Source organism: Meleagris gallopavo, chromosome 17 (assembly GCF_000146605.3).
Source record: "Meleagris gallopavo isolate NT-WF06-2002-E0010 breed Aviagen turkey brand Nicholas breeding stock chromosome 17, Turkey_5.1, whole genome shotgun sequence".
NCBI classification, from domain to species: domain Eukaryota; kingdom Metazoa; phylum Chordata; class Aves; order Galliformes; family Phasianidae; genus Meleagris; species Meleagris gallopavo.
The window spans coordinates 4,982,748-4,994,820 of record NC_015027.2 but is presented as its reverse complement, the minus strand read 5'-3'; the positions used below and the strand labels follow the sequence as shown (position 1 = coordinate 4,994,820).

General features: G+C 37.9%; 1 protein-coding gene across 1 annotated transcript in view; it reads left to right on the top strand.

Moving 5' to 3' along the window:
- The first annotated feature begins 1,158 nt into the window (after positions 1-1,158).
- Positions 1,159-12,073, top strand: part of ATP6V0A2 (ATPase H+ transporting V0 subunit a2) — a 13,547-nt gene continuing 2,632 nt past the window's right edge. Inside the window, exons 1-16 of the mRNA XM_010720076.2 lie at positions 1,159-1,330; positions 2,606-2,703; positions 3,531-3,668; positions 3,957-4,057; positions 4,779-4,905; positions 5,668-5,750; positions 6,092-6,185; positions 6,497-6,709; positions 7,105-7,255; positions 7,918-8,057; positions 8,985-9,142; positions 9,556-9,646; positions 9,949-10,067; positions 10,533-10,743; positions 11,291-11,410; positions 11,644-11,763. Of these exons, the coding sequence (XP_010718378.1) occupies positions 1,174-1,330; positions 2,606-2,703; positions 3,531-3,668; positions 3,957-4,057; positions 4,779-4,905; positions 5,668-5,750; positions 6,092-6,185; positions 6,497-6,709; positions 7,105-7,255; positions 7,918-8,057; positions 8,985-9,142; positions 9,556-9,646; positions 9,949-10,067; positions 10,533-10,743; positions 11,291-11,410; positions 11,644-11,763 (2,121 nt within the window). The 5' untranslated portion in view covers positions 1,159-1,173. The remainder of the gene's footprint in view (positions 1,331-2,605; positions 2,704-3,530; positions 3,669-3,956; positions 4,058-4,778; positions 4,906-5,667; positions 5,751-6,091; positions 6,186-6,496; positions 6,710-7,104; positions 7,256-7,917; positions 8,058-8,984; positions 9,143-9,555; positions 9,647-9,948; positions 10,068-10,532; positions 10,744-11,290; positions 11,411-11,643; positions 11,764-12,073) is intronic.

Below are 12,073 nucleotides of genomic sequence, written 5' to 3'. Positions count from 1 at the left end.
GCGGGGTCGTTCTTCAGCCCCCGCCTCCCTGCGCAGCCCGTGCCGATGCCCGACCGCTCTCTGGGAGATGAGCTTCCCCTCGTACTCACCCCATCCTGCCCTGCCGCTACGTGAGGCTGCCGCCGTTAGTTGCGAGCAGAGCGCGCAGCCTCCTGTCGGGAGTTGTACGGAGCCGGCCGGTTCCCCCAGCCGTGCTCCGCACCCTTTGCAGCTCCGCTGCCCTTCTCTGGACTCACTCCCTGGCCCCGATGTCTTTCTGCTTGTGAGGGGCCCAGCACTGAGCACAGCGCTCGAGGTGCAGCTCACCAGCCCCAGGCATAGTAAGAAGGCCCCCTCTTGCTCCTGGCTGCGTGGTTGCTGATACAAGCCAGGTTGCTGCTGGCCTTCTTGCTCACCTGCTGCCCCAGAGTAGACGTGCCCACCCCCCAGTAGGCTGATAGAAACACCCACGTGCTCTGTAAGCTTATTTCTGCATTCTCACTGACTGTCAGGATGTGCCATGTCTGCTCCCACAGAGCAACTCGCCTTAGAGGAGGCCAACTGCATGGCTTAGAAAATGGGTTGGGTAATAATTAACTTCATTTCTGAGCTGTCTTATCATAATTATGTGATGCTTACTTGGTGACAGAGACTTTGGAATTTCTTTTCAGAAATGCAGGACGACAGTCTTTGTAAGGAAAACTTAAGTGAACAGCTAGTTAGCAAATATGGCAGTAGGAGGATGTGCATTCGTCAGTATATCATTATAGAGTATCTAAAGATGCTATTCCATCTAGTCCTGATTTGGAAGTTGAATATGCAGCCAGAGGCATTACATACTCATGGGGAGGTGTGTGCAAATATCTATGAATGCTTAACATTCCACATAGGTTCTGTGAAACTCTACAGCAAAAAAACTGAACAAACCGAAAAACAACAACAAAAAAGCTGTTTCTATCAAGGTTCATGCTTGTTAATTTGAAGTCTTTAAGCAGTGTTTTAAAATGGTAAGAATAAGGTTGGGAATGGTTTCTCTGGTAGATCTAGTTACTTGGTTCTCTGAGTAAAAAGAAGGAAGGATGTTGATTCAGTTCCAGTAAAGCTTTGCTGTTGAAAGACAAATCTTTTTCTCCTTTAGTAGCTTCCCTGATGAAAAGCACTTTCTAGAAAGAGTGCACATGCAGCATTGGCTCCATGAAGTCTCACAGACAGCTGTGTTTTGTAGGGGTGGTTGTTTTCATGTTTCCTAATGAGTATTTCATCTTTCCTCAGCTCAACCCAAATGTAAGCGTGTTTCAAAGAAAATTTGTGAATGAAGTGAAGAAATGTGAAGAAATGGAAAGAATTCTTGGTGAGCTTTATTTTCCTACCTGCCCTTTCTCACCTGAGGCATTATTCAAGCTTATTTTGCTGGAGTGGATCTGAGGTGTTGATTTCAGCTGCAGTTTTTCTGTTTGATTTTTCCCAGTGTTGTACTGTCTGAATTTTGCAGAATCTTATAAAATTCTTGTATCCATGACAGAGGCCTGTGTGCACTCATGTGCACTGTATCTGTAGATCTTCAGAGCCAGAGATGGCTTATTTGACTCCTGTACTGAAATGGGTCAGAACATCCAACTCAAGTACATCTACAGCTGGAGACTGCACAGCCTGTGGGCAATTCCAGTGTTTTAGTGCTCTCTCTTAATTTTCTCAGCTTTAAGTTTTACTTACTGTACAACATGTACGTTTTAGATATTGCTGTTCTGTTTCTTCTCTCTTTTTTGGTTAAGCTCAGAAGTGAAGAAGGGTTGCTGATTTGTTGCTGATGAATAGTTGAGACTGTTTCTGTACTGAATGGTTAAAATACTGCTGGGAAAAAAGAAGCTTTGCTCTGGATATTCTCTTGCCTATAAGACAAATCCTTTTTTTTTTTTTTTTTGTCACATTATATGATTGAGCACTGTTCAACTTCCAGCCACTCTCCAGATCATCTCAAGCTAATAGTAATTTCTTTCACATGGCAATCAATGCATAGAGGAAAGGCTGCAGAGCTTTACCAAGATGCACTTCACTGCAGTGTATCCTGAGGAAAGGTTACTGTTGAAGGATCCTCTTATTGGAATGTGTTACTGGAATCACGTGCTGGTCATGCCATACATCCCAGCAATCACACTGCCCAGCATGAGCTGCATGTGTTGTTGGGTTACTTAGGCCTCTTTGTTTGAACACTGTATATTCTAAACATGAGTTGTTGAGCAGAATGTCAGGTTTTTTTGCAGATGGCATTAGAAAGCTGTACTCACAACAGCAAAAAGATACTGTGAAATGTTAAAAGCTTCTTAAAAAATGGTGGTGTTGGGAAAGCTTCAGTCAAACGTCTCTGAGGATGGGTTCCTTCTGCAGCTTCCAAGGGAAGTCTTGTGTTCTAAGCACATCATCAGTGCCTTTCCTCTGCACAGAGCTCAGCCTTTCCTCCTGTTCTGTTCTTTTTGCAGACTCCGTGTATGGTTGCAGAAATAAAGGAATAAAGTAGTTAAGGCCTGATGCTGCAGTGTGATTGGCACCCTCACAATGGCTACGTAGTATTCTTTCAAGTGTATATGATATGCTTATATTTCTGATTCTGTTTCTCTTCTCGCTCTAGGTTATTTAGTACAAGAAATTAAAAAGGCAGATATTCCTCTTCCTGAGGGAGATGTTGCTCCTCCTGCCCCCTTGCTGAAACACATTTTAGAAATTCAGGTAACTTGTTCAAGCACCAGTTGTCAAAACTGTAGTACTGGATCTCAGAACTTTATTTCAAATTGGGTCACTTTCTGTTTCACCACTTAGGACTTAATTTACTTAGGGACCTGTCAGGGGCAAACTTTACTTCTCTTTATCCAGATTTCATGTTCTGCCAGTGTTACTTCAAAGTCTGCTTTGAGGATATTATATTGTCACAAAATTCCTGTGAAAGACATAAAGCTAACTTAGAGGTTTGTAGTCACCTCTTTTTTGATGGATTGGTGCGTTGCTGTTCAGATAAATTGCTGTATGTAGGTGTAGTCCTTCAGCCTTGTTTATTGCTTAGGGATTTATTCAGGACTTTTCCTGCATCCTTATTTTTCAGGATGTGTGGGAGTTCTTAGTTCTTAGCCCAAGGCTCTGCTGTTTCCCGTGTTGGTTTCTTAGTGAGTACAGAGTGCTCCTTTCTCTGAATGCTTTTCCTGGTATTGTGTTGGAAGGAGAAGCTTGTAAAATGTAAATATACTTTTGAATGATGTTCTTTTTTATTGTAGGTCTGTCAATAGAATAGGTAAATGTCTCACACTCTGTGCTATTCCAGGTTCTAATTCCAAGTGTGCCTTAGCTCAGAAATAAATTAGAGTCATAACAGCAGACTTAATGGATTCTGGTGGTGAATCAGGAACACTCAGTATGAAGCAATCTTTGGCAGACTGAGTAATAGCATATATTACACTTAGGAATTTGGAAGACTATAATTCAGCCAAATTAATATGTACTTCAAATTGATTCTCCCCCAATTTCCAAACCTGATTCTGTGTCACTTTTATTTTGTGTAAAAGGAACAGTTGCAGAAGCTGGAGACAGAATTGAGAGAAGTAAATAAAAACAAAGAGAAGCTGAGGAAAAACTTGATTGAACTCACGGAGTATACATGCATGTTGGATGTCACACAAACGTTTGTCAGGAGAACAGCTGAGGTAATCCTGCAGCATCTGAGTGTGTTGTGTGACAATCCTGTTGCACGCTGTTATTTTGGCCTATATGTTGCTCTGAGAACAATTAGGTAACTTTTGCAAAAGTGACTGTTAGTTGCTGAGTGATTCGGTTGGGATTCCAAGATCTTCCTGTTGCCTGAATTGAACGCAGGAAATCATTTTGTATTTTCGCTGAAATAATTTAACTAACTTTTCTTCTTGAGAATAATAAATTTTTTTTTGTTTTGTTTTTCCTGAGAGCTACGGCTGATGTTTCTTTTCCTTTTCTAGTATGAGTCCCACTTACATATAAATTATGAAGAATTTCCATCTGTGGAAAATGAGCCATTTGCAGATTACAACTGTATGCACAGACTAGGTGCCAAGCTGGGGTAGGTATGGTTCAGTCCATATCTGCCTGGTTGCCATGATGTGCTGCTTCAGAACTGCTTCAAGAGCTGCTATAAGTAACAGGCTGCTTTCTCAAAAGATGGGGTGTTGTGTGAGTCCAGTGAGTTCAGATAAGCCAAACTATTTTAGGCAGGGTGAGTGGCCCAATTGTACCTCTGAAACAAAACTGAATTCTTTTGAAGAGATATGTTAGAGAAAACTGTCACAAAGCTCCCATAAAACTACGTATGTGTGCTAAGGAAAAATCTCAAATTGCCCTGAATTGGTACTTTTACTGTTCAAACATTTTTCAGGGATAAACACAGTGAGTCAGTAGTAATGTAACATGTAACATTATTAATAGTACTGCTTACTTGCTTTTAAAGTGATGTATGGATACAACTCCCTGCAATGTCTTTATGAAAGTAAAAAAAAATGAGTGAAAAATCAAGAATCTTACTGCCATAGACGGAGACGATGTCAAATATTCTGTTTGTTTCCTTGGGCCTATAGTCAATCTGTTTCCTAAATGGAAATTGCCTCTTTATTTTATATACCAATTAGTTCCTATAGAGAGTGATGCTTCCTTCTTTAGAGGTGATGTGTTAAATTATTGTGGCTTCTATTTTGTGATGTGATTTATTGCTGAGATTTTGACTTTTCTTGGTTTTGTCTTATTTGACTTGATGTTGACCTATTTATCAAACCTTTCTTTTCCCGTAGCTTTATATCTGGGTTGGTTCACCGAGCAAAAGTTGAAGCATTTGAAAAAATGCTGTGGAGAGCTTGTAAAGGATACACTATTCTGACATATGCAGAGCTGGATGAATGTTTGGAAGATCCAGATACAGTGAGTAATAAACACTATAAAGGAGTTTCTTGTGTTTGTACTTTTCATAAGACTTAAAATAATTGCTGCTCAGCTCTGCACTAAATGGAAACGATTTCCCAGTGCCTGTGGAGGTCTTGTGGCTGCCTCCTCTCTGCATCTTCTGCTCTGAGCTGGGCAAACCCAGTGACCCTGGCCACTCCTCATACATCTTACCTTTTGCTGTGGAGTAGCTGTGACTTTAATTGGCTGTTGTGACAAAAAAAAAAAAAGCACAAATGACTGCTTGGATATTTATTAACTAGGTCTGTACATGGTGTTACCTTTTAATGTCCCTTTTATTTGTTCATTCAGTAGTTAAGGAAAAAAAAAAGTCTGGGATATTGTCTGTCTTCTATTAAAAATATCTCTGAACTTATAAAATGGACTTTGTCCATCACAGTAAAGGTTATCTAAGTTAAATGAAATTTTGCTTTGATTCTGATTTGTAACAGTTCAATTTTCCAGAACTTTTTTCTAACTTATAATTTAGAGGTGATGAAATATGATCTTTTTTTTCTTCCCTGAAAATTTTATTTTTTTTAATGATCTACAAAAAAAAACTCCTTTGAAGTATTGGCACGCTTGAGTTTCATTTTTGGTCTTAATTAAAACAATGCAATGCTAATGCTGCTGCTAATACTTTTTTCTGATTATACAGTAAAAGAACAAATCTGAATAATGATAGTGCACTTGAGTTCTTGGTTGAAAACAAGTTTCATTAACTATTTTCTTTTCTTTAAGGGTGAAACCACAAAATGGTTTGTGTTTTTAGTGTCCTATTGGGGTGAACAAATTGGCCAGAAAGTTAAGAAGATTTGTGACTGGTAAAAATGAATATATGTTGTTTCTTTGTATCCGAGTTCTTTTCTTGTTTATTTTTCCTCTCCTCCACTTCCTTAGAAATATTGATTTTATGCAAGGCTTTGAATTTGATTTTTTTTTTTCCATCCCCTCAGCTGCATCTAGCTTTAAAAATTCGTAATGTAGAAGTAAATGCGTGGATCACTTTATCTGCAGTCCTAAGTATGGGCCAAACATTGAGTGAGACTCGGCAGAATCTTGCCTATAGTTATTAGATGGCATGCTGCAGATTTGACTAGGACCTGATGTTGGCTGCATTTTGTTTTAGTTTGGTTATTCAGCACACATCTCTGTGTCTCTGCAGTTACCGCTGTCACGTGTATCCCTACCCAAATAGTGTGGATGAGCGCGTGGCCGTTGTTGAAGGGCTGAGTGTTCGTATTCAGGATCTTCGTACAGTGAGTAAATTGTAGTGGTGTTTTCCCTTTGCACTAGAGGCAATAACTTAATGTATTGCAGTATTAGATATATTAATATGTTTCTGAAATACAGATAGCTTCGGATCTGAACATGATCATATATAATGTTTGTGGTCTTGTGTTGCCTGTATTTATTAAACTTCAGAGTAATTCTGCTGCCTAAAACAGAAGGCAGTGCTTATTGTGGCCTCTTGCAAATGTGGTTCATCTTTGGACAAATAGTCTGTGCTTTTACTGTAGTTAACATAACTGTTTCAATGAAATCTTCTCGTTTTTCTGCTTGGACAAAGGTTCTGCATAAAACTGAGGATTACTTACGCCAAGTTCTGTGTAAAGCATCTGAATCCATCTATACATGGGTTATCCAAGTAAAGAAGATGAAAGCCATTTATCACGTACTCAACCTGTGCAGCTTTGATGTCACAGACAAATGTTTGATTGCTGAGGTTTGGTGTCCAGTGGCTGATCTGCAGAACTTGCGCCATGCGTTGGAGGAAGGTTCGGTAAGTCAGCTGAATGCTCACTGCTGCTAAAGCTTCTGTCTTCTAACTGTACAAATAGAAAAGAAAATACTTATTTAAAACAGGATAAAAGCTGGGTGCAGGCAGGTTTGGGTCTCAACATGCTGATGTTAAACAATTTCTTCATAAACACAATCTTTATTTAGTGCTTTGAATAAGAACTACTTTACTATTAAATAAGAACTTCTATGTTGGACCCAAGTTCCTAACCTGAACCTCATGTGGTATTCCTTATAAAGTACAGACCAGAGCATTTGGACTGTATTTTAGTGATGTTTCAAGGCTGGTGAAACTAGTGGTAGAGAAAATGATTTCACTTTCATTAGATTAAGCATCAACTGAGTTTTCATGCATCTTTTCTTTCCCTCTGTAAATAGAGGAAGAGTGGAGCCACAATTTCTTCATTCATGAATACCATTCCAACAACACAACCTCCTCCAACTCTGATACGTACCAATAAATTCACCTCAGGCTTCCAGAATATTGTTGATGCTTATGGAGTTGGAAACTATGGGGAAGTGAATCCAGGTTGGTTTTCTGAAATCTGAACTGTATTGTCATTATTGCTCACCTTGTTTGTAAAATTGTGTGTTTAAATGCCTTGCTAAGTGGGACACCAAATGGGGCAAAATGGGGGCAACCATACTGCTTATTTATTAGGTGTTGTAAATCTTCAGTAGCTCATCCAAAGTACAGATGGTGCTCCATGTGGTAAGTTGGGATTTGATTGTGAGGTGTTCTTTCAGCATTAAAAACAGTGATAACGACTGTGTATTTATATGCTTTACCTTGGATAAGAGCATGTATTTAGAGAAAAGAGGAAAACTGGTAATGGCTGTTGCTCTTGCTAAGGTGTGAAGCTCATCACCTGGATAAAAGACAACAACCTTATGCAAGCTTACACAGCCCATTCATTGTAATATCTTTCTGTGTTTCTTAGTTACCTTGACTCCAATAGCATCATGTGATGCTGTACAGAAGAATACTTCTATATAAATTAAAGCAAGCTTTAAATCGAGTTAAATTTATATTGTGTGGGAGATCTGTTAGCAAGGGGTGAAATGTCCTTCAAACTTAAGACTAAACAAATTGTTTGGGAGGTTAAAAATAGTTGATTGCTTATGCATAATTCAGATACCACCATCATCTGTTGTGCTGTATGTCTGAAATGTATCATGTTGCCATTGCAGCTCTCTATACCATCATCACTTTTCCCTTCTTGTTTGCTGTTATGTTTGGAGACTTTGGGCATGGTCTGCTAATGCTCATCTTTGCACTCCTGACAATACTGTATGAAAACCATCCTAGATTACGAAGATCACAGGATGAGGTAAAAGGAATTACAAACTTAAACCCCACCAGCAAGATAATTCCAATTAAATGGCTGCTATGTTTCTGTTAAGTGCTATTTTTTTGTGCATGTGCATTAGGCTTTTTTGTCTTAAGATTTTGTGTGTTCAGTATTACCATACTCCTCAAGATTAATGCAGTGTCTTAAGCTCTTCTTTTTTGAAAGGGCAGAAATTGCCAAGCTGGGAAGAAGGACTGGCAGCAAATAATATTGGTGGCTTGTCTTTCCTTCTGCTAACGCTACTTAGTGGCATATGTTGTTTACAGAATGTGGTTACAGCCACTAACGGGAGGAGAAAATGTCTCTTCAAATTCCATCTTCTGCTGTTTCTGAAAAACAGTTGTAGTTTGAAATTCACAAGACTTAATTTTATTTCATCTTTTAACTATAGGGGCTTAGAAAGTAGGAACTCTTGCATATCTTATTAGAATTATATTTAATTAAGATTGATTGCAGGTGGCTTAACTTCTTGAGTTAAGTCTAGGGGAAGAAATGTGGCTTAAAAGGACCATTAGTTACTGTAGTGATGCCAATGAGAGAAGTGTCAGTTTGTGTCACTGGATCTTGTATGGGGACTCCAGATCTCTTAATTCACTTTAAACCAAAGTTGTCTCTCTGAATTGGCTCTCAGCTAGTTCTGTTTGCTAAATCATTTGGCATAAAGCTATAATGTACAAAGGTGAATCTGCCATTAAGTGATTGTCCCTTGTAGATTGCATATTTACATGCTTAAAGAAAGATTGTTATCCATTTGGATTGACCTCAGGTTTCTTCATATTATTTAATGACTGTTTGCAGGAATGTTTAGCTTTTAGAAGTTTTTACGTGGCTAGAGAATGTGTTTCTCTTTGAAGTGCATAGGTAACATGACTCCTCTTTCTTTTTTTTTTTAATATATATTTGCAGATAATAAAAATGCTGTTTGATGGCCGATACGTCATTCTATTGATGAGTTTGTTTTCTATATACACTGGTCTGATTTACAATGATTGTTTTTCGAAGTCATTAAATATCTTTGGTTCCGGGTGGAATGTTTCAGCAATGTTTGAACAGAATGTTTGGCGGTGAGTGGTCTGCCTTTGTTTGCTATGCCATTAAAGCAAGAGTATTTCCTGCAGCAGGTTCACCTCTTGGCCCTTTAGCTGCTCTCTTATTTGAAGTTACCCTCAAATGAAATGTAATGAAATCTTGCAAGACCTGGCTAGTGGGCTGAGGGCTCAGTCTCTTCTACACTTAAAATAAAAAATGCAGTAATAATTATTTAAAAACAAAAGAATGCAAAAAGATAAAAGTGAGGTTATAGGTAATCCTTTGGGTGGATGTTAGGATGGATCTTTCAAAGACGGTGTGAATTAAGCCCAAATAAAAGGTGCCCAGGTTGTTATGTTTTTTTAACTAGCCAGACCGTTTTTACTTAGAAATTGTTTTATTCTTTCATAGTCGTGTCAGATCTGATTGTGGTTCTCTTTCACTTCAGTCTTGAGGATCTCAAGTCTCATCGGCTTTTAATGCTGGATCCAAATGTTACTGGTGTGTACAATGGAGCTTATCCCTTTGGAATTGATCCGGTTAGTTTTATTCTTTTCTGTTATCCGTTGTGATGATCAGTCACCTTTAAATTAGATTTTGGTATGTGTATTAGAAAGATAAACATACTCTGAGGGAAAAGAAAAAGCATTTGTTTTCTTTCTCCATTCGAAAAGAGATTCCCCTTAATGAATCAAAGATTGAACTATTTTCACACACTTCAGACTTAGTTTGTGATCTCAGCTTGACGTAGAATGCTGGTGTTGTAATGGAGAAAAGATATTGCTTTGTTCCTTCCATTACATTGCTCTGAAATGTATGTATCTTGTCATTTCTTCCTCAGATTTGGAATTTGGCAAGCAACCGTCTCAGTTTTTTAAATTCTTTTAAGATGAAAATGTCTGTGATTCTTGGAGTGGTTCACATGACATTTGGAGTTGTATTGGGAGTATTTAACCACTTGTAAGTACAAGAAGTCATGATAACCATAATGCTTTTTGTCAAGTCTGTAATTATAACAGTTAATCTGGCAAGAGAAATGGGGACAGGTGTGTGTTTTGTTTTCTTTAAAACCCAGCATAATAGTAATTGTCTTAAAAAAACAAAACAAAACAAAACAAAAAAAACAAAAAAAAACCAAAAAAACAGCAGTAACAGAAGGTTGTCTTTCATAAAAATTTCACAAAATGGGTCAGTATTATTCCAAAAAGTATTTCACTTTTTGCTAAATGCAAGTACATGCTTCACATGGTATTGATTTCCACTAAAATACCACATTAAAATTCACTGAGTATGAAGAAATCACTTTTAGGTCCTAAATTCAGTACTGCTCCTTAAAATGACATTGTGACCATGTTTGGGTCCCAAGTTTACCTTGATCTTACTTTGTAAAACTTATTTATCCCTTTTTTCTTCATTATCTTTTAGACATTTCAAGAAGAAGTACAATATTTATTTGGTTTTTCTTCCTGAACTTTTGTTCATGATGTGCATCTTTGGCTACCTTGTGTTCATGATTTTCTTTAAGTGGTTGGCATACTCTGCAGAGGACTCCACAACTGCTCCAAGCATTCTGATTCAATTTATTAACATGTTCCTGTTCCCTGGTGGTGAAGCAGATGCCTTTTATACTGGACAGGTTAGTAGTTTTCTTACAAGCTTCTAAGGATCATAGAATCATAGAATCATATGATTCTTTGCTCTCTGTGCAGTTATTACTTTACCAGCCATGAAAGGCTGATAGCTGAGTGTGCTCTGCCTTCCCCTGGGGAGGGGAACGTCTCAGACTAAAAGGAAATTGAAGAAACATTATCATTAAAAATTGTTTTTATTCTTCAATTGTAAGATTGGTGACTTGTGGAAGTATGTTTCTAGAACAAAAATTCCCAGTTCAGAATTGAGGTAAGAGAATAGTCATATTTTTATAGTTTTGCTGTTTGCTTATGTACTGTAAATAATCCTAGTACAGTGAGCTTCAGTAATGCCTTTATCTAGAACTCAGACTTGAAGAGGCTGGGTGTCTGTAATTCCATTTAAGAGGAGGATTAAGTGAATATTTGGGTACATTTTCAATTTGGGTTGCATATGCACTGAAATCAGTAGTATTTTTCTTAGACTTATTAAAGGAAGGCTTAATTTTGATTTGTGATCTGGTCTAATGTTGTTTCTTTCCCACCTATGAACAGGTTGGTCTACAGAGATTTTTACTGTGTGTTGCTTTTCTTTCTGTTCCTGTAATGCTTTTTGGAAAACCACTTTATTTATATTGGTTGCACAGTGGAAGTCGAGGCATTAGAACATACAGGGTAAGTATTGACATGTGCTTATAAGTTCTTCAGTATAGAAAATCCAGCTGGTGTCCTGCTTACAGATAATGTCCGTAATTAGGTGCTTCTACAGAACTTGGATAGTTCTTTGTTCTTCTAGTTCTCTGGTCATTTTTGCCGTGGAGAATGTTATTTTCTGTGACAACTTTAAACAAATTTAAAAATTGATACCAAGAGTCCACAAACAAACATCATGCATTTCAATTTTGCAGCGTGGCTACAAGCTGATTCGGAAAGAAAGTGAAGAAGAACTTTCTCTACTGCAGCCTCATGATGTGGAGGAAGGAAGCAGTCATTCAGATAGTGGGCACAGAGAAGAGGATAGGGAGGAGGTAATTAATTAATTTCTGATTAGTTAGTTCTTGAAAGGAAATTAGAAGTAGAAAATCAAGGAGGTAATCATGGAAGCTTCCAAGAAAATCAGCAGAGCCTTTACAAAGACCTTAATGCCAAAATGCAATTCATTTATTTTTATTTCTTGGCATTGTATCATTATTTCTTGTTTCATTCAGATTGCTACAGCAACCTACAATCTATCTGTAGTGAAGAACATGAAGAATTAAGTGCTTTATTTGAATCAGACTGTAGTCTTTTCTTTAAATTGAAGGAGCAGGGTAAAAGTCGTCATCTTTTTTTTTTTTT